The 22,078-nt window shown below is 41.2% G+C and overlaps 2 protein-coding genes across 3 annotated transcripts in view; both read left to right on the forward strand.

Moving 5' to 3' along the window:
• The window catches only part of LOC115141123 (ubiquitin-conjugating enzyme E2 E2), a 33,042-nt gene extending 19,013 nt beyond the window's left edge, over positions 1-14,029 (forward strand). The window contains exons 4-6 of the mRNA XM_029679783.2: positions 11,075-11,207; positions 12,575-12,722; positions 13,259-14,029. Coding sequence (XP_029535643.1) covers positions 11,075-11,207; positions 12,575-12,722; positions 13,259-13,356 — 379 coding nt within the window. The 3' untranslated portion in view covers positions 13,357-14,029. The remainder of the gene's footprint in view (positions 1-11,074; positions 11,208-12,574; positions 12,723-13,258) is intronic.
• A 408-nt stretch (positions 14,030-14,437) lies between these two features.
• On the forward strand, positions 14,438-20,693 carry LOC115141124 (ubiquitin-conjugating enzyme E2 E1). Of its 2 annotated transcripts, none has more exons than XM_029679785.2 (6): positions 14,438-14,544; positions 16,282-16,418; positions 16,698-16,748; positions 17,807-17,939; positions 19,901-20,048; positions 20,464-20,693. In XM_029679785.2, exons 1-6 carry the CDS (start codon positions 14,458-14,460, stop codon positions 20,559-20,561), a joined length of 654 nt encoding a protein of 217 aa, XP_029535645.1. In that variant the 5' UTR covers positions 14,438-14,457; the 3' UTR covers positions 20,562-20,693. The 2 variants fall into 2 exon arrangements, with proteins under 2 accessions (XP_029535645.1, XP_029535646.1); XM_029679786.2 differs by having other exon boundaries at positions 14,457-14,544; positions 16,241-16,418.
• The last annotated feature ends 1,385 nt before the right edge of the window (positions 20,694-22,078 follow it).

The raw sequence follows: 22,078 nt of genomic DNA on the forward strand, positions 1-22,078 counted from the left end.
TCTATGGTGAAGTCTAGCCATTACACAATTGGTTCACCGAAGCTGTTCAGGACATTGAGACGGACAGGATGGTAATCCACAGTAAGCAAACAGTGAAATCTTGACAAAGGAACAAATAACTCCAAAGTAAACAGTTGCTCTTCGATTCCATTACCATTTTGGCAGGGATACCATCTCAAAGTTTAATGGGTTTCAACGAATTACAAACAATAGACCGTTCGTTCCAAGAGGAATTAGGCTCTATTTTACCATCTCAGTTATTTCTATTGTACAGACACAAATGTACAATTTGTTCATCATAATCGACTGAGATTTCTGGTGGTGACAACTTGTAAATTAAGTGTCATTATTAGATGAGTAATAACCTGGGAACGTATGTAAATAAATAATCACTTCTGCCATGTTGGCACAGAAATGTGGCTTAGGCCTAAAATATTTAATCAGCTGGACAAACTTTTTAATGAGGTAATACAGGATACCGATAGGGCTGTGACAGTCATGGAATTTTGGATGCTGGTAATTGGCCAGCCAAATGACGCGGTCTCTGTAATAAAACAAAAATAAATGTATATATTTGTTTGGGGGGGCACATTTTTCCTTTCCACATTTTCTCCTTTCCCAGCTCCGGACTGCATGTGCTGCCATAGAAATAGAATGAATAGAACAGGCATCCCCATTCAAATCAATGATCGCATGGGAAGACTGGCGGCCATTGCAAGTGTACCCCTTTAGGGATGTTAACCGTTAGTTGGCTAGCTGAAAATACATTTGACCCGTCATGCTTATTGGTCTATAGGTGGATTTGCATAATTTTGTGGAATTTTAATTGGTGCGTGTGTATTTTCGTAAATCGTCATGCAGTTTATCACACGCGCACAGCATACAGAGCCTAGTTTGAGGAGCGGAATAGCCAACCACCTATCAGACAGCGCAAGAGTTTCTCCTCAAAAGCCTGTAGGCTACTGGAGTGAAACCTGTAAGCTCAGTCATTGCGGCACAAATAACAATTCTAAATGCAATCGCGTGATAACCCCACCTCTTTAAGGAATACCTAGGATGGGATAAAGTAATCCTTCTCCCCCCTTAAAAGACCTAGATGCACTATTGTAAAGTGGCTGTTCCACTGGATGTCATAAGGTGAAAGCACCAATTTGTAAGTCGCTCTGGATAAGAGCGTCTGCTAAATGACTTAAATGTAAATGTAAATAACTTTGGTGGCCACGATTAATTGAAAAGTAGCTATTTTTATTCGTCAATCTCAACTCGCGCCCTCCCAATCGCCATTCGGACGCATACGCTATAGCCTGCCTACCGTTGACTATCAAAGGTCACCCACTACTTTGCCATGTGAGCTTGAGGTGGTATAATTGTTTGAAACCTGAACGTTTTACATTACTTCAAATAATTAGGCACGTCTTACCTTGCTTCAAAGTAGCCATGCGAAAATCAAGCCGTGGAGGCAATTATTTTATAGACTTCCTCATGCCATTAACCAGCCATTTATCTCTTGTTCTATTGATTTTCATATAAACTTTCTATCGTTGTCCAGAAGCCAAAAGCACAATCCTAGTCATTTTAGCAACCCATCATAGTAGTTGCTATTAGATTCCCCCTCTTTCTAAGTTTCTACCTGATATTTTCATCTCTGTCACATATGGAACTGCTCGCATTAAGTGCACAGTTTAGAACTGGATGTTTTGTTAGCTGCTTCATTACATGAGTTGCATGTTCAATAATAGGCTATATATAGCTTTAGGCTTGCTATTGCTGCATGTTTCCATGCACTTAATGAAAAATGTCCGGTCCTTGTATGCTTACATAGTATCAGAGGAAGAGGCGAAGTGAGAGGTTTTACTCTCGCCAAGATCTGTCCAAAATAAGCCCAAGCTAGTCGCCTGCCTTCCCGCCTTGGGTCGACTACCATTGTTAGGGCGGAAACATAAGCATCTCGTCATTGTATACAAATCTCTGATAATATTTTCTGTTGGTCGGACATTTTATTGTTTGTGAAAAAAATGTAACCGGTTGTTGACTGGTTTAATGAGGGTCAGTTTGAATCCCTAGAACCCATCAATATGTGCTGTGATTTATTGATTTAACTCAACTGAGAGAACCAAAATTACATTCCAATGCATGAGCATAATCAGTTAACGTCATTTGAATGAACATTCTACATTACTATGGAATTTTATTGCATCACAACACCAGACGGCCATTGCGAGTGTACCCATGAATTTACCAGTCAAATTACCAGCCCATTCTATTCATGTTTAAGCAAAGGGCAACAACGTTTCATCACATCACCTAAATTCACTACAATTGGCAAGGCCTAATATGTAGACTAGCATACACATGGTAGATTAATGCCTAGTGGTGTAAAGTAATTAAGTAAAAATACTTTAAAGTACTACTAAAGTAACTTAAGTATCTCTACTTTAGTTTACTATTTACATTTCTGACAGCTTTTACTTTTATTTCAAGAAAATAATGTATTTTTACTCCATACATTTTCCCTGACACCCAAAAGTACTCGTTACATTTTTGAATGCTTAGCAGGACAGGACAATTGGTCAAATTCATGCACTTATCAAGAGAACATCCCTAGTCATCACTACTGCCTCTGATCTGACGGACTCACTGCGCACACAAGCTTTGTTTGTAAATGATGTCTGAGTGTTGTAGTGTGTCGTCGTCGTCCCCCCGCCCCGGCTATCAGTAAATAAAAAAAGAAAATGGTGGCATCTGGTTTTGGTCAAAATAAGGAATAAAACATTATGAATACTTTTATTTTTGATGCTTAAGTATATTTGAAACCCAATACTTTTAGATTTGTACTCAAGTAGTGTTTTACTTGGTGACTTTTACTTGAGTAATTTTCTATTAAGGTATCTTTACGTTTACTCAAGTATGACAATTGGGTACTTTTTTCCCCACCACTGTTAATGCCCCAGCCTGTGAATTAACTTCTAACTTCTCTGTCTTCACTGTTCAATTTTTGTGCAATGCATACATCTCTGTTGGCATCTCCACTGGCCTCTCTCTTCCATCCACTCTGTATGTCTCTTATAACTCCTGAACCAGTAGCCTAGCCCAATGCGTTTTCCAGAAGTAGAAATATATTTTGGTAACTTATTTTGAGTAATTAAAAAACATACTTCACAAAAATATAAACGCAACATGTAAAGTGTTGGTTCCATGTTTCATGAGCTGAAATTAAAGATCCCAGGAATGTTTCATGCGCACTAAAAACATGTTTCTCCCAAATTTTGTGCACAAATGTGTTTATATCCCTGTTAGTGAGCATTTCTCCTTGTCAAGATAAACCATTGACCTTATAGGTGTGGCATATCAAGAAGTTGATTAAACAAAATTATCATTACACAGGTGCACCTTGTACTGGAGACTATAAAAGGCCACTCTAAAATGTGCAGTTTTGTCGCACAACACAATGCCACAGATGCGTGCAATTGGCATGCTGACTGCAGGAATATCAACCAGAGCTGTTGCCAGAGAATTTAATGTTAATTTCTCTACCATAAGTTGCCTCAATGTCATTTTTGAGAATATGTCCAACTGCCTCACAACAACCGCAGACCACGTGTAACCACGCCAGCCCAGGACCTCCACATTCAGCTTCTTTACCTGCTGGATGGTCTGAGGCGAATCACCTTGGACATTGATGAAACTGTGGGGTTGCACAACCAAACCATTTCTGCAGTAACTTTCAGAAACCACCTCGGAAGCTCATTTGTGTGCTCGTCGTCCTCAACAGGGTCTTGACCTGACTACAGTTCGGTGTCGTAACCGACTTCAGTGGGCAAATGCTCACCTTCGATGTCCACCGGCATGTTGAAAAAGTGTGCTCTTCATGGATGAATCCCGGTTTCAACTGTACCGGTCTTATGGGTGAGTGATTTGCTGATGTCCGCATTGTGAATAGAATGCCCCATGGTGGCTGTGGGGTTATGGTATGGACAGTCGTAAACTACAGACAACGAACACAATTACATTTTATCGATTGCAATTTGAACGCATAGAGATACTATGATGAGATCCTGATGCCCACTGCGCTCCAGCAGGTGTATCTCACTGATCATCCCTAAAGCCAACACCTCATTTGGCCGCCTTTCTTTCCTGTTCTCTGCTGCCTGTGACAGAAACGGATTGCAAAAATCGCTGAAGTTGGAGACTTTTATCTCCCTCATCAACCTCAAACATCTGCTATCTGAGCAGCTAACAGATCGCTGCAGCTGTACATAGTCTATCGGTAAATAGCCCACCCATTTTTACCTACCTCATCCCCATACTGTTTTTATTTATTTACTTTTCTGCTCTTTTGCACACCAATATCTCTACCTGTACATGACCATCTGATCATTTATCACTCCAGTGTTAATCTGCAAAATTGTAATTATTCGCCTACCTCCTCATGCCTTTTGCACACAATGTATATAGACTCCCCTTTTTTTATTGACTTATTAATTGTTTACTCCATGTGTAACTCTGTGTTGTCTGTTCACACTGCTATGCTTTATCTTGGCCAGGTCGCAGTTGCAAATGAGAACTTGTTCTCAACTAGCCTACCTGGTTAAATAAAGGTAAAATAAAAATTGTTGTACCATTCATCCGCTGCCGTTTGAGCATGATAATGTATGACCCCATGTTGCAAAGATCTGTATACAATTCCTGGAAGCTGAAAATGACCCAGTTCTTCCATGGCCTGCATACCCACCAGTAATGGCACCCATAGAGCATGTTTGGGATGCTCTGGATCAACGTGTACGACAGCGTGTTCCAGTTACTGCCAATATCCAGCAACTTCGCACAGCCATTGATGGGGAGTGGGACAACATTCCACAGGCCACAATCAACAGCCTGATCAAGTCTATGCGAAGGAGAAATGAGAAATAATCGTCATACCAGATACTGACTGGTTTTATGATCCACGCCCCTACTTTTTTTAAGGTATCTGTGACCAACATGTGAAATCCATAGATTAGGGCCTAATTAATTTATATTGACTGATTTCCTTACTGTAACTCAGTAAAATCTTTGAAATTGTTGCATGTTGCGTTTGTGTTGTTGTTCAGCTTCTCTGATGTTATGTGATCACATTGGCTGGTGGTAAAAAGCATTAAATGGGGAATCCTGTGTTTACAATGAAATGTATTACATCAGAATACCCAATGTTAGAGCGTTTCCAATCAAATTTATGAAGGAAATTGGAACCTTTTGCTATCAGTTGCATTTGCATCAACGCTGTGATTGGATGATAGCTGTGAGGGTTAACGAATCCGGATCAAATCCTTTGATCTTCTCAAGCTCTTTAATGATAGAATTGCCGAAGGAGTGAAATGTAATAGCTGAATAGAGATGGGAGCCAGGCTACATATCGTGCTTCACCAACGAATAACACTGCACCACTCATCTCTGCCAGTAACCTTCTGGTAACGAGTCCATTTCCTTGGCCACAAGGCCAAGCAACTGCCCCGGGTGCTGAAGCTTTGTGGGGGGGTTATGTGTACTGAAAAATACTCTGGTCGTGGCTGAATGGTTAAGGGTTTAGAGTGAGAGCAGCAGTGCTTTTCTGATGTAGCTACTTCAAGTATGGCCTCTTTTGTTTGTTGTGACATACTTCAGTTCAGTACACACAAACTCTGTGGATTAAGTGATTTAAAAAAAACATTTTAATGACTCATCATTTTTGAGTCATTAATGTATGCGAAGCCTGTGTATTATGATAATGATATATGCTCTACATTATTTATTGAGTCCTGAGACAAACATTTGCAATGCATAAGAAGCTTGCTTCAGGGACCCACCAGCAATGCTGAGAGGAGATAATGCTTACCTACCAAAGTCCCTGTTTTTCAGAAAAATCTTCAGAAATTAGAATGGAGGAATGGGAATAGAAAATATTTGATTACCTATTGATGTCATAAAAGTATCTGAAGTACCTTCCGAAGTACACATTCTCATCAAGACCAAATGGAAGGTAGTTTTAAATTGATTGAACCAGCATGTGAAATGGTCTGTTAGGGGTAAATATTGGTATGTGGTTCACTTGGACTCAAGGAAACCGTGCACATATTCAACCATTTCTGCCATAAATGCTTGTTTCAGGATAAATCACAGGCAAATAATTACAGTATTCATAGTAAGGATGAACAATAAAAAGGCTTGATTTAAAAACAAACCATGTCATTTGTGCAAATAAAGACGAAAGGCCGGGGAGTGAGGTGTCACCTCTGCTGCTGAGCTACATGGTAATTGGTTGTCGGGGCTTTGCTTTCACGGTCAGGGGAAACGAAGATTGCTTCATTAAGTTCCCTTTCTGATAACCGCCACAGCCGCCGCACCAATGGAACAGAAGATCTTAACTGAATGACTATGCCATTAGCAAAGAAAAGTGCCTAAGGGAAATGAACTGGAATGGTGAATAATTAAGATAATAGCTCTATTTGCACATGGCAGCATTAAAAAGACTGAATCACATTCAATTACGGGTTCCGTTAGTCTTTTATATAACACCTTTGCTGTGGCGGTCAATTTTGAGACCATTTTTATACAGCAACATCCTGAACAGCTTGAGGTGTAAAAGGTTTTTGCTCAATTATTTTAAGGAATTGTAGGTCTGGAGGATTGGGCCGCTTGCACCAAGCACATGTTGAATTGGTCCTGCAAAAGAAGGTGCGTTCTCTAAACTCTACATCCATAAGGTTCCCTGGCCTTGTATGTTAACAACTCAACACATGAACATGTTCCCAAATGCCTTTTCATTTTTGATTTTAATATGGTTGTTGATACTTTGTCTTCTGGCAACATATATTTGAATTATTATTTTGTACCCATTGACAGTTTGTTTGACCTTGAACTGAACTACAAATGCTGGCATAGTTTCTGTCTCTGTGCTTGGTTCTGTCTGTCTTCTGCAGTTATTAGCTTGTGTCAACAAGCTAATAAGATGAGGAATAAATTACACTCCCATAACCTTTTGTGCTCTCTTGTCTCTGGCTGCACAGCGGATGTCAAAGGTGGAATAGAGAGAACATTTTTAGACATTCTGCTGAACAGACACACTCCTACACACAGTGAGTGTTTGCCAGAAAACACCCCACTAAATTCCATAAATATTGAAAGTGAACGGCATGGGCCCTCCCAGAATGGTCTGAGTTGAGGAATTTTGTCGCGCACACATGCAATCAAGCAATGTTCCCTGTAACTGAGGTCCGCAGCGGTAGAACACTGTCATGGGCTTGTCTCTGTCATCATGAGTAAGATAAATGACAAAGGCTGATCACCTGTCTGCATCAGCTTGTCAACTCAACCTCTTCCCTAATGTCAGGGAGAATTACCAGAGCTGTTGATACTACCAGAGCTGTAGATATCCCGGGGAGGGAAGGTCGCCAATGTGCCAGAGATTACTGTAATCGCCATACCATATGATAAAGGTTATGGCATGTTGGCACAATCTCTAGATTGTCTGGAATCATGTATATTGACCATGGTAAATGGGGCACAGGGTGCACTAGTCTCTCACAGCCACTGCAAGGAAAGGCTATTCAATAATATATGGAAATTATGTCTGGTCTCCGTTACTTTGTAGATCACAGCTTGTTACATGGATAGTTTCTAGTAACTACAACTTTGGTGTCTGTGTGTAACGGTGTATACTTTGAGAAGGCGTGCAGTACACGGCCGCCATAAAAATGACATTTTCTAAGGGTTTCTTTGTGTCAGCCAGCCTAGCATATTTTATATTGTAATGGTGTCATTTGTATTTATTATGGATCCCCATTAGCTGCTGCCTTGGCAGCAGGTACTCTTTCTGGGGTCGAACAAAATGAAGGCAGTAATGAGACTTTCAGAATAGATTCTTTGTCCTCTGTGCATGTAAGAGCATACATGAAATGAACATGGTTCATTATGATATGTATGTGGTTTGTCCATGTCGTCGTTCAACATCATGTAGACGATCTTGTCAGTGGTTTGGTGTCTGCGGTCATATGAATAGCCATCTTCCGTGAATTGACAGTTTCCATATGTGTGCCAGATTTACCCGTGTATTATTCCATGTAGAATATTGCATGATCAAAGGATAAAACATCAGATACGTGTTGTATCATGTTAAAAAGGAATTGACCATGCCTAGCTAACTGACGAGCATGACATGTTTTAGCTTGGCATTGTTTTTTTATTTGGATTCGATCAAGATAAGTGAGTTCCACAGCGGTTTGAAAGCAGAGTAAATCGGGCCTGAAGGGTTTTATTTGGGGATTCTGTTTGGTTGCATTCTGTTGCAGAGGCAGCACTCCAGCTGTTGGAGCCATTCCCACATGAGTGTAATCGCAGAGGATGGCTAGTGGTAGATTCTCACGGACACCCGCACACTAATGTATCCCAGATTCTTGGAAGAAATGACCCAAATACTCAGTGACTCAAATAAATCTACCGATGTACAACAGATTTATTATAACTCTCAAGTCACACAGGATATTATTGCAAACCGTAGCGAATTCATGTTTAATGTCATGTGTATTGAACTTAACTAGATATGTCTGCATTAATGGATAAGAGTTTTCCCATAGTAGAGCGAGGAGAGCTCCATTACTGTTGCGAAATCGCAGTATTCAGCTATAGGCCTAGGTGCAGTGAAAGTACTGTCTGGGGTTAGATTATGCCACATGACAAAAACAGATATTTTGGTGCATTGTCAGTCTCCTAACGTCTAGCGACTTGACGTAAGATTTTGAGCAGGCACTTTATTTTCCTATAAATGTTTAAGCATCCTAAATTGCAATCCTCTGACTAGCATTAAAATCATTGTGCATTTTAAAGATGCTCAGTAATGATCATACCCCTTGCTAGTTGAATAGGATCTGCTATAAAACATCCCTATTCATCCCATGACCAAAGCAGGATGTAAGGATGAGCAGTATCTCCCTTTCCCTCTCAGCCATTCAGGATGCTGATTCAGTCGATATCCTAAACCTAGACAGCCTCTCTCCGTCTCAGTCCGTTGCTGTGGCCTCGACCGTGCTCCCCTGCTCTCCCACTCCACTGGTCTAATGAAAGACTGTCAGTCAAGTCCTGAATGCCCAGCCAGCGCTCAGGCAGCAGTCACAAAGCACCACAACCCCTGCTGCTGGTGGGGTGGGGGTTGCCGGGCAACCTCCAGTCATGGCATGTACTTTAAACTATTGACTTAGCCTTTACCCAGAGGTCCGTGTGTTGTCAGATCTACACAGAGGTTGTGTAGAGTGGATCCTCTGCCATGCCGTCTCATCTATCTCTTCTGAGCTCAAAAGTGATTGGCCTCAAAGGACATGAAAGAGTCCCTGTATCTGTGCTGCTTTGAAAAGGATCACACATCTGGCACAGTGGGAGGAAAAATATATATTTTTATATTGCATCAAGCTACATTGAGTTTTTCACCTTGAATCATGTTGAATGTAGACGCTTGATTAAATTAGCATTTTTCCGTACGTATTGAAAAGGAAATTGCCTACAGCCAAAGTGTGGTGTTCAAAATGGCACACTGTGGCAAAACCATTTTCAACGGAAAATAAAAACAAGGAGTTCTCATTGGATAATTTCACATACAACCTTCCCATTTTACTAATCTTTCTTCCGTTTCGGGCCTTATGAACATGACACATTAATTCTGCAGATTACCTCTGGTGCAGGGATGTGTTGATGAGTAAATAACTTATCCCCCCACCCACATAAACAGTTCTCTCTGTCTGGTTGCAACTGATTTTCTCCATGAACAGTGCAGGGGTTACCTCACCCACCTAAGCAACATCAGAACATTTCTTAGATTTATTACAGCTAGCTATTAATAGGCCACATCTGGCCTGTTGCAATGCACTGACAATGAATATTGCCCAACATGGTCTCCAGTTGCTATGCTTAGGTAATTTCCAAATCATACCAGTATAAAACAGATTTCCTTTGTGCCTCATCAAGATAAGTCCAGATTCGCATTGCTCTTATGGGCACAAAACAGCTATTGAAAAATATTCAAGTCCCCGGAGAAGAATGGATCATAATGAACTAATTAAAGAAGGCTTCGAACAAGATACGTGAAATCTGCATGTGTTGACACTACAGGAAAGAGGAAGTGTCTCGTCCTTTCATTCTATTTGTGGAGACTGATCCATTCTCATGGGCATGCATTGAGCCAGACACTTGTTTGATACTCAAGTCGTGCTATTTGAGGTTATTATGTTGCGGAGAAAGCATAACTTGCTAGTCATTTCATTCTGACATAGCCATTTGGAAACATCAGTCACAGATTATTGGAGCTTGTCAACATGAGCAAAGCTATTGGTGACTTTGATAGTCAAGCATTTTCTGTGCCTCTGCAATCCTGCTCCCAATCTCTAAGTATGTGTAAGTGTCTGTGAGCAGTCGTGTGTGTGTGTAGTCATTTGTGTGCGCCTGTGGGTTTAGTCGATGTTAAAGTTCATGTACAGAAATGCCATGAAATCTGAGGAATTCCTCATTGTCCTGGGCTTTCAGATCTGGTCGGTGTTCCAGACAGTCTTCTGTTGGGGGAGGGAGACTTAATATGGAAATTACATTAATTACCAGACTATCCAACAGATGTGACCCTCACCCCATTCAACATAACTACTCATCTAATAAAGGACCTTCAAGAGACAATTATATTTTTGTGTATGAATTGACCATTTGTTTTATTGTTCTCTATTTGTGAAATGAGATTCCTCAATCTAACTGACAAACTGTTTATTTCAATGGATGGATGATGATATTAGCCATTGAATGTTGCACATTTTGGGGGGGTTTAATAATTTTTCAGATTTGCTTTGGCAGCACAACCTAGATGGCTTGAGTGATAATCATTGAACAGAACTAAACCTCGGGCTAAAAAGAGCAGACTGAGAATCTTCAATCTCTGCTTCTTTAACTTGTCAGAAACAAGCATTTCCTCCTCACTCTCTTGCTCACTTGGACTCAGACTTTTTCTACTTTAGGCTACCCTGTCAGTAGCCGGTTGTCAATTCCAATGCCCCGAGTTGCTAAACATATTGACATGTTTCTGTTTCAGCGCCGGCCCCAAAGGAGACAACATCTATGAGTGGAGGTCAACCATCCTGGGACCACCGGGCTCTGTTTACGAGGGAGGGGTCTTTTTCCTCGACATCGCCTTCACACCCGACTACCCCTTCAAACCACCCAAGGTCAGCACCCCTTGCCACACTGACCACCAATGTTTTATAGCTTTAGTGCCATTGTGCTGCTCTCTTCCTCTGTGAAAAACTCTTGCTTTAATGTAATTTCAACAGCTAACATGATTTTCTGGAAATCTGGTGTGCTCCTTCAAGCCTTTACCAGTTCACTGTCCATATTTTCAATTCATTCTTTATTAGCCTTTTCATGAAATGTACCCTGTGGAGTATTTTCGGTTGTTGAGTGGATGTCATTATCAAGTGTATGAAATGTGCTTTTGGATATCTCTTTGTGCTTCTTAGAACCCAATTTTCCTCTCACTTGCTTTCATTTTGAGTTCTGACTCTCTCTCTCTCTCTCTCTCATTTTGTCTGTTTCCTCCCCCCATTCTTTCATTCTCTCTTTTTGTCTCTGTTTCTCTCTGAGCTGTGTAAGAACCGGCTCTACTGTTTGACAGCAGACTCAAACAAATCCACAGGCTCAAGCTCTGCTCAGTGTAGCCAGAGGGCTCAAGTGTTTTGTCCCACTGTGATCTGTAGCCAGTTCTTCCGTCACTGTAGCGCACAATACATGCTCCATTGGACTTTTGCTGTATACTATAGACTCTTACCAGAGCTTTTTTCAGCCCCTAACTGAAACTCCAGTTTGACAAGCTTGTTGGACAGATTGGAAGTATACGATTTGTTTGTTAGGGTTAGTGGGGCAGAGAGTGCACCATTGTGGGGTTATTTATCATGTCTTATTCTCGGTGTGTTCAAAATGCCAAGGCTCATTAGAAGTTTCCTCTGCAAGGTCAGGGTCAGTCTGTCCAGATGTTGGTGATTGGAGTATTGGGCCGGTGTCAGGTGTCAGGCCTAAACAGATGTCAGACTCACTGTCAATCAGAAACACGGTAGTAAACTTAACAGGGACGTTTGTGTGGATGTTTGTTGTACAAAGGTTTGACCTAAGCACATATGAAACCAAATAAAGTAATTTTGACCCATTATTTGATTCCCTGTGAAAGTCTTATAGGAATGATTGTTTTCCTCTCAAACTAATATGTAACGGTTGTAGTGAGATTGGAGATAGGCATGGGTTTTTTTTCTGGGGAATTTCATGACAATTATAAAGGTTTTCTGCATATTGGTAAATGCACCATGCTGCCCCCTGTTGGCTATATCAAAGCCTAAGGAAAATTAAAATTCTGGTATTTTTTATGGTATATCAAAACTCTGCAGCTGTGTTATAAGGGTTGTCACCATCTTCTCAACAAAGAAATGATATAATTCTGTTTCTTACATTTCTATTTTTGTCCAATTTAGACTATTCCACTGCCAGTATTGCCGCTGAAGCATGTTTCTAAACTATAAATGCTTTATTTTCCTGTAATCGCCAGGTAACATTTCGGACGAGGATCTACCACTGTAACATCAACAGTCAGGGGGTGATCTGTCTGGACATCCTGAAGGACAACTGGAGCCCTGCCCTCACCATCTCCAAGGTGCTGCTGTCCATCTGCTCTCTGCTCACAGACTGTAACCCAGGTAAGAGACCTGTCAATGTCCACATCATGAGCTGCAGTGTTCTCATTTCAGTTGGTAATTCATGGCTGATTTTAAATTACATTTGAGTTGACACTATCTACACACACAGATGGCGGTAGTGTAAACTCACCGCATGCCGAATTATCACCATCTCTGTGTAGATAATGTAGACTCACAGCATGAAGGATTATCACCATCTCTATGTAGATAATGTAGACTCACAGCATGAAGGATTATCACCATCTCTGTGTGTAGATAATGTAAACTCTCAGCAGGAAACATCTACACACAGAGATGGTGATAATGTTTCATACTTTGATAACTGTCTGCAGCTCTTCTAGTGGTGTTCCAGCATTCCCTTCCCCAGGGACAGTAGCTCTGTTGCTGTTGAACCTGTTGATGGAATTTAAATGATCTTATTCATATTTTAATACAATGTAATAATATGCTCTAAACTCCAAAAAACCATACACCGGTGAAATGCTATTCATTAATGCATGCTCTGATCTGCGTCCTTTTTTTTGTTGTCATTGCAGCGGACCCTCTGGTGGGGAGCATTGCCACACAATACCTGACAAACAGAACTGAACATGACAGAATAGCCAAGCAGTGGACGAAGAGATACGCCACATAGATCCCCGTCTGACTTTTCCACTGTCACCCCCCCCCACACACACACACCCCCACTGTACTTCTCTACCTCTCTCCCCAGCCTTTCAAAGCACACTCACTAAGTGCAATGTTATACCTGTAAACCCCCCCCCCCCCCAAAAAAAAAAAAACTTTGTATCTACCTTTTCTTTGTAAAGAACTGTCCTTTGTTCCTTGTTGACTTGAAAGCTTCTTTTTTTATACAAAGAGTAGATTGGGATTTTATTTTCCAATATCTGAATGTTGGAATTAATGTATTGAAAAAAGACAATTATTCTAATAAGCATTGTCCCTCAACTATACAGTATGTATCCTTGTTTTCATAGTGGCTCCAGGAACAAATGCAGATTATATACTCTTTTTACTTTACTCTAGGTTCTTGTGTATTTTTAAATTTCCTATTCCAGTCATCAATGTTATCTGCATGGAACAGGAGGAAGATTTGCATCAAATGACATGTCATGCTCTTCTACGCTTTCTGGTTTTGTTTGTACTGTATGTATTTTTTCAAACGCTTTTGAGGCAGACCACAGAAATATAGGTCTGCTTGTGAAAGAGGCAGGACTTGTACATTTACTGGCTACTCTGGCATGGCAGGGTGGTTTGTTATGACTTGTATTAATGAAGCACCCAATAAAACACTGGTTGGCTTGTGACTATACTCTCTGTTCTGTAACTGTGAACCCTCTGTGACAGGTGTTAAGATGTTAATCTCTGGACCTATCAGCCTTCTGCCTCATGACTGACACACACACACACCTGTGCCTGAGCATATAATGAACTGGGAAACCCAGGGAATCAGTGAAGCCAGGGTCAAATAGACTACAGCAGAAGAAACTGCATCACAGGTATAGGTTAGAGGTGGGCATGAACCATAGACCATATATGAATCTCTCTTTCACCTTGACTTGGTGACACCATATTCAGTGATGCTCCAAATTTTATTTTGGCCCTCATCCGACATGTGCTTTTTCGTGCATCTTTTGTTTAATGTATGATATCAAAATGTCAGATCAGTCTACGAAGACCTAATGTTGAATGATCCCTGTGCGCCGATTTGCCTTCATTATTGTGAGTGCGCAATATGAATCCACTGCACCCGCGGCACTTCCGTTCCACAGAAGGCGATTTGCACGAGCACAGGCAGTGGAGAGATCCAGACACAAAGGAGGTGATTTGCTACTTGGCTGACGTTACTTTTAATATTGAATATGCCTCATGAGTTATAAAATATATTGAAGTTCTCTGAGTGTATTCAACTTGTTTTGTATTGGAAAAGACGGCTAGTTAACGACTCAACAGACACATTTGTGGTGACACTGCCTGGCTCAGGAAATAAATATTAACGTTAGCTAGCTCAAGCTAGTAACGTTAGTAACTAAACTAGTTTCACTATGGTGTAACCTTGTTTGCCAACTAACGTTAGCTAAGTTAAATATCTCAGAATGTTGAAAGGTTGAGGTGGGCGTAAACGTTGATGTAACTACAGTATTTTTCCGAACTTTCTAGCTTAACGTTGGCTAAGGTCTGGGCAGTCAAACGGTCGGCTAATAACGGGGGGGGGGCGAGAAAATCAGCAGGTCGGACGTTTGTGACTAGCGTTAACTAGCTAGCTAGATGGTTATGCTAGCCAGCTGTTAATGTCCACTTAGTTAACCAAAACTAGTCCAACCAGGTGACTTGGCACAAGCAATTGTAAACTACTGTAGGCGAACTCGCTAGCAAACTGCTATAGCCTCTTTGCTCCAGGAGACCTGTAATTTACACACACATTAATGTGTTAGATCATTGTCTTAACGTTTCAGGACTCCAGGAGCGAAGAGGCCATAGCAAGTAACTCCAGACCAGAGATATTAGCTAGCAAACTAACATTAATTACTGTGAAGAAGGCCCGAGAATGTTCCCATCAAATGATTGGCCACAAAGACTAACTAACTAGCTCTTGTTCACCACCATGGATCCATTTGTTCCTTATGGGCGCCTTTAGTATTAGCTGACGGTAAGTTAGCTACAATTTCACATCATTCATGATCTATTACATTTGGGGAATAATGGAGGCTTGCCATATCAGGGCTGTCAAACATTGTTTGCTCAACCATCCATAATCACAACATTATTGCCAGAGGAGGGATGGGGGTGGCAGCTAGCCAATTACCTTTATTTCAACTGAGCACTAGCCAAGCAGCAAGCTGTATGGGACTCCCTAACCCAGTGGTTCCCAACCAGGGATACTTGGCCTATCCACAGAGGGCACTTGAAGACTCATGAGACCATAGGCCTACTGGTGAAATGTACATGAGGGGGTACTCTGGGCAGAGCAAAATTCCGTCTGTGGTACAGTACCTGAAAATTGTTGGAAACCTCTGCCATAACCTAACGTAGCAGGTGTAAAAGAAAACGCCTGAGTGCACTTCCCACATCTAGTTTTCAGCAGAAAATGAAGCTAGGTTGAATAAGCTGTATCCCTGTAAACCAGATGCATCAGGTTGTTGGCATCGCCGCTAAGCCTAGGGACTCCCTAAAAACATGCCACTTCGATACAGCTACGACCGGAAGTAACTCTTCCTAGCAAGTTAGGAGAGCATTTTCACTAAACCTTTTCCTAACCTTAACCTAATTCTCCTAACCAGATATGTTAATTCTCCTAACCTACTATGAAAAAGTCACTTCCAGTCATAGCTGTGTTGAAATGGCTTGTTTTTAGGTCATCTCCGCAAGCTATGTTGAGGTAGCCATTTTTCCTAGAATGTCAAAGGTGCTCTGTCATAACTGTAACGTTACTTAATTTTGCAATGGCTTGAAAGCAATTTCATTTGTCAAAGCTACTGCTTTTTTTCTTCAACTGCTGCATCACAATCGCATTGTAGGTTCCTTCTAATTTCTTGTCCAAACCGGTATGTCGGATAAGGATTCGTGTGTCAGCACCAGCTCTTCGTCTTCTTCCTCCTCCAATCAAAACAAACCGAAGGACACACCTTGCAAGAAACGGGAGAGCAAAGCCAGTATGAGCAAGACCTCCAAGCTGCTATCCACCAGCGCAAAGAGGTAACACACCCAAACCTCATTAAATATTGGTTGGTTGTCACACAACACCAACAATGTGACATTTAGTCAGAGGGGTGGGTTAATCTCCTAGATGATTGTAGCTAGCACTAAAATGTTCTTTGTACTTTATTTGTTTAAAAATATTCTAGCCTCACTGTATTGGACCAAAATATCTGTGCCATTTCTTTACCTTTGGAAGTTCATGGCTGAGAAAACAAAGATGTGTAAGGTATGGCTGGGCAATCAATGATTGATCTGAAGGCATGTTTGTTTCTGCAGGATTCAGAAAGAGCTGGCAGATATCACGCTGGACCCTCCGCCAAACTGCAGGTTGGTTTTATTTGAGCTCATCTTCTCTTTTCCAATCTGCCCCCAGTGTTTTGCGTATTGCCATGGTCAATACCTACAGGCGACTCTCCAAACAATAATTATTTTACCACTTATTCATAAAGGATTGCGTTACTTTCTGATTTCTCATGTTGTCCCATATGCTGATAAAATAAAGCTGCACCTATTTTGATCAAAATGTTTTGACTGCTGGTGGTGTTTAGAAATCTACATGAAGCATAATTTTACGTCTCCCACATTGTTGGATCAGCCTTGTAGTCATCACTCTAGATAATTTCCACTACGTGTTCAGCATGTACCAAGGATGAAGGCTGATCTGCTCTGAGGAAGTGAATATGGGTCGCGATACAGAGGCACGTCATCAGGGATTGGTTGCGAATGGAGGCTTCTTTGAAGCTTGAGAGAGAATGTACTGTTCTCTCAAGCAATATAAACCTGTGTGTTCACCAAGTGGGTACCAACCCAAGGGATAATAGGCTCTAAACAGTTTCAGACAAGTTTTTTGCAGGTGCAGTAAGCTTTAAAGGGACAATCGATTCATCCATTTTGGGACTTATAAATTAAATAAATGTACCCATAACTTATTCTATAACCTTATGAGCTTAGTTCAACTGTTGTACCCCATTATACCCCCAAAAAAATAAATATATAAGCTTGTTTCTCTCCGACGTTTGTAAACAAAGTAAATGTTAAAAAGCACTATATAGCCTCAAAACATGGTTAAAACGAATTTTTCAAAATCATGGATGGTCTATGAATTTAAGTGGTTACATTTCTCTAGCCCTATCCCTCAGCTTTTTACGTAAACGGGTGAGGAGAATGCTTTAAGGTATTTGTCCCTTGTGGCAATGAGACGAAGTACACACACAAGTGACCTGAGCCATAACAATAACAAAGAACATGGTCCAGTTAACACCAAATAGGGAGAAAGTTCTCCTTTGGTTTTCCAGGAGGGTAATGACAAAGGAGTTGGCTAAAGTACAGATCTGTGGCCAGGCTAATAGTATAACATAATCTAACTTTATCTCATTTAATTCCAGCGCTGGTCCAAAAGGAGACAACATTTACGAGTGGAGGTCAACCATCCTGGGACCACCGGGCTCTGTTTACGAGGGAGGGGTCTTTTTCCTCGACATCGCCTTCACACCCGACTACCCCTTCAAACCACCCAAGGTACTGGGCAATCGTCAGCTACCAGTCACTTTTTACCCTCTACACTATAAAACGGTCATCTTGGTTTAGTCCCACGCAATAAATGGGACAGATTTACTTAGTGTTCATTTTCGTGTTCTTCAGGGTATACACAGCAAAAAATGCAACCGGCGATGATCACAGTGTTTGTCATATTGTGTTGCTGCTAAATTGTTGCCACCACAGCAAAAAATAAAACAAAAAACGAGACTCGCTTTCCAGATGCTAGAGAGCTATTTACATGTGTGCCTCTGTTTTGTGTGTGTGTGTGCGCGAGTCGGGTCATTGCCAGAGAAGGAGGGACCGTAAGGTAGCCTATGCAATTTCATCCATAACAACACTAACTAAATATCCAATTTGAAACACAGCTTGTAGCTTGGCTAGTTAGCTCACTAGTTAGTGTGCTAGTTTAATTCCATGTGCTAAAAACAAATCCAAACGTTTCATAAAAATTCTATATTTGGATTGTTTTGTCACATTTGACAATTTCATTACAATATGGAATTTCTTTTTGAGAATGGTGAAATGAGGATGACTGAATTTCCTCCAGTTTCTAGAACACAGCAGGCAGCATATGTACAGTACTTACAATCCCTGCGTTTTGCCAGGATTTCCCTGTTAACATGTTGAAGTACTCTCATTAACCAACAGAGGGCATTTGACACCTCCACTTGGCTCATCGCACTCTAGCAATTCCTTGTGGCAGGCAGTGCGCCTGCAGGCTGACACTGTTGTCAGTTGAATGGCGTTTCCTTCCGACACATTGGTGCGTCTGGCTTCCCAGTTAAGTAGGCGGGTGTTAAGAAGCGAGGTTTGGTGGGTCATGTTTCGGAGGACCCATGACTCGACCTTCACCTCTCCCGAGCCCGTTAAGAGAGTTGCAGCGATTGAGGCAAGATCGTAATATCTTGATTACAAACAGAAAATGTAACCAATAAACCTGCTGTATGTAAAATGTTGTGTGATATATCATGGAAAATAAATACATGTGACTCTGGAGGACAACATAATGTTTGTTTCCAACATTAGAGCTGTTTTCCTCAAGAAGTAAAAATCTGCTTCGTGTTTTGTTTCCTTGCCACGATACTAACAAGTATTGCAATACTGGTATCATCCCGGCCCTACATGCTTTGTCTTCTGCCCCAATAAATGTTGATCCACTTTAATAAATAGTTATACTGAACAAAAATATAAACTCAACATGTAACAACTTCAATGATTTTACTGAGTTACAGTTCATATAAGGAAATCAGTCAATTAAAATAAAATCATTAGACCTTAAATCTATGAATTTCACATGACCTGGCAGGGGCGCCAATCAGAATAAGTTTTTCCCCACAAAGGGCCTCATTAGAGATACTTCTCAGTTTCATCAGCTGTCCTGGTGGCTAGTCTCCGATGATCCCACAGGGCTCCCGAGTGGTTAAGTACATGTTTTATTTTTAAGAAGCAGGATGTGGTGGCCCTGGGCTGGCATGGTTACATGTGGTCTGTGGTTGTGAGGCCCTGTTGGATGTACTGCCAAATTCTCTAAAACGATGTTGGAGACAGTTTATAGTAGAGAAATGAACATTCAATTCTCTGGCAACAGCTCTGGTGAACATTCCTGCAGTCAGCATGCCAATTGCACACTCCCTCAAAACGTATTTGTGGTATTGTGACAACTGCACATTTTAGAAGCCTTTTATTGTCCCCAGCACAAGGTGCACCTGTGTAATAATGATCATGCTGTTTAGTCAGCTTCTTGATATTCCACACCTGTCAGGTGGATTGATTATCAACAAAATAAGCTTTTGTGCCTGTGGAGAATGTCTGGGATCTTTTATTTCACCCCTTACATGTTGCGTTTATATTTATGTTCAGTATAGATTTTGATATAGTCTCTAGCCTTGTTATGTTAAATATGCCTATAGCATGTACATTTTTTTTTGTTTTTCCTCAAGGTAACGTTTCGGACGAGGATCTACCACTGTAACATCAACAGTCAGGGGGTGATCTGTCTGGACATCCTGAAGGACAACTGGAGCCCCGCCCTCACCATCTCCAAGGTGCTGCTGTCCATCTGCTCTCTGCTCACAGACTGTAACCCAGGTAAGATATCCATCAGGGAGCCTAACTGGCTTCTTTGTCCCCTTTTACTTGTTTCTCTTCAGATCTGCACCTGTCCCAGCCTGGAAATATGATACCAGAACAAATATTAGTATTCCTGACTCCTGAGAAGGGTCAAATTAAATCTGCAGGTAACATGGTAAATAACAAATACCGGTCTGTTTCTTTGGTGTAATTTTGTGCTCATATGTGGATTACTTTTTTATTATGGGTATCATTTTGAGGCCCACACACAAAGCCTTTATATTGCATTTATAATTCCTTATGATACCACTAAGTTGGCATAACTCATAAGTAGTTATAAAAGGCTTAGAATTCATCACTTGAAGCAGAGTAATTGTTTCAAAATTCACCACCCTCTAACTGTTATTTCCCTCATGTTGTTTTTCACTTTCAGCTGATCCCTTGGTTGGAAGCATCGCCACCCAGTACACGACAAACAGAGCCGAGCATGATAGAACAGCCAAACAGTGGACGAAGCGGTACGCCACATAGGCCCATAGAGCACAGCCGTGTGGGGGGATTTCTATTTCAGATTTTTAGTACTTTATTGTCTGGTATATTTTTGGGGTTCCTGATTAAGTTATCTGTGCAAATATGAAAATAAAGAAAAACAATTAAACAATATGTAATGTCATATATTTTATTACTCTCTGTAGGATTCTCCACTGCTTAGCTAATCTCCTGAAATTTAGTAGGCTATCCCTCAAATATAATGCATAGACAGTGCCATAAAAACATGGATTTCACCTTTTGCCAATTCAACTTTTAATATGGAACTACAGTACAGTTGTACCACAATAGCTACAAATCTAAGTACGTTTTTACACAGTTCTGTTGTCCATGCTTATACTTTGAATAGCGTTTACCATGTTATTTTGCAATAACTAATCTCTCATTTGAAAAACCAATGGAATTTGGTGCTAAAGGAACAGTGCAAGCTCATATACATATCGAGGGTGCTTAGTTATGGTCAGATGAAGGATTAGTGATAAATTGCCTCTACTACAGTGCATTCAGAAAGTATTCAGACCCCCTTGACTTTTCCCCCATTTTGTTACGTTACAGCCTTATTCTAAAATGGATTACAATGTTTTTTTCCCACCCTCATCGATCTATACATAATACCCCATATTGTCAAAGTAAAACAGGTTTCTAGACATTTAACTTAAAAAAAATTTAAAAAAACATTATCAGTATTCAGACCCTTTACACAGTACTTTGTTGAAGTACCTTTTGGCAGTGATTACAGCCTCGGTTCTTCTTGGGTATGACGCTACAAGCTTGGCACATGTTTATGGGGAGTTTCTCCCATTCTCTGCAGATCCTCTCAAGCTCAGTCAGATTGGATGGGGAGCATCACTGCACAGCTATTTTCAGGTCTCTCCAGAGATATTCGATCGGGTTCAAGTCCGGGCTCTGGCTGGGCAACTGAAGGACATTCAGAGACTTGTTCCGAAGCCACTCATGCATTGTCTTGGCTGTGTGCTTAGGGTTGTCCTGTTAGGGGAACTTTCAACCCAGTGTGAGGTCCTGAGCAGGTTTTCATCAAGGACCTCTCTACTTTGCGCAGCTCATCTATCCCTCAATCCTGACTAGTCTCCCAGTCCTTGCCCCTGAAAAACATCCCCACAGCATGATACTCCCACCACCATGCTTCACCATAGGGAGCCAGGTTTCCTCCAGACGTAAAGCTTGGCATTCAGGCCAAAGAGTTCAATCTTGGTTTCATCAGACCAGAGAATCTTGTTTATCATGGTCTGAGAGTCCTTCAGGATCCTTTTGGCATACTCCAAGCGGGCTGTCATGTGCCTTTTACTCAGGAGTGGTTTCTGTCTAGCCACTCTACCATAAAGGACTTATTGGTGGAGTGCTGCAGAGATGGGAGAACATTCCAGAAGAACAACCAGCTCCACAGAGGATCTCTGGAACTCTGTCAGAGTGACAATCGGGCTCTTGGTCACCTACCTGACCAAGGCCCTTCTCCCCAGATTGCTCAGTTGGCCGGGCGG

This window comes from Oncorhynchus nerka, linkage group LG14 (genome assembly GCF_034236695.1).
Source record: "Oncorhynchus nerka isolate Pitt River linkage group LG14, Oner_Uvic_2.0, whole genome shotgun sequence".
Lineage (NCBI taxonomy): Eukaryota > Metazoa > Chordata > Actinopteri > Salmoniformes > Salmonidae > Oncorhynchus > Oncorhynchus nerka.

Bases quoted from the DNA above. Each gene is read 5' to 3' on its own strand.
- LOC115141124 (XM_029679785.2), top strand. From the start codon at position 14,458: ATGAATCCACTGCACCCGCGGCACTTCCGTTCCACAGAAGGCGATTTG. The intron at 14,545-16,281 runs GTGATTTGCTAC...ATGTCGGATAAG, and splicing joins GAGATCCAGACACAAAGGAG to GATTCGTGTGTCAGCACCAG. The intron at 16,749-17,806 runs GTTGGTTTTATT...ATTTAATTCCAG, and splicing joins GACCCTCCGCCAAACTGCAG to CGCTGGTCCAAAAGGAGACA.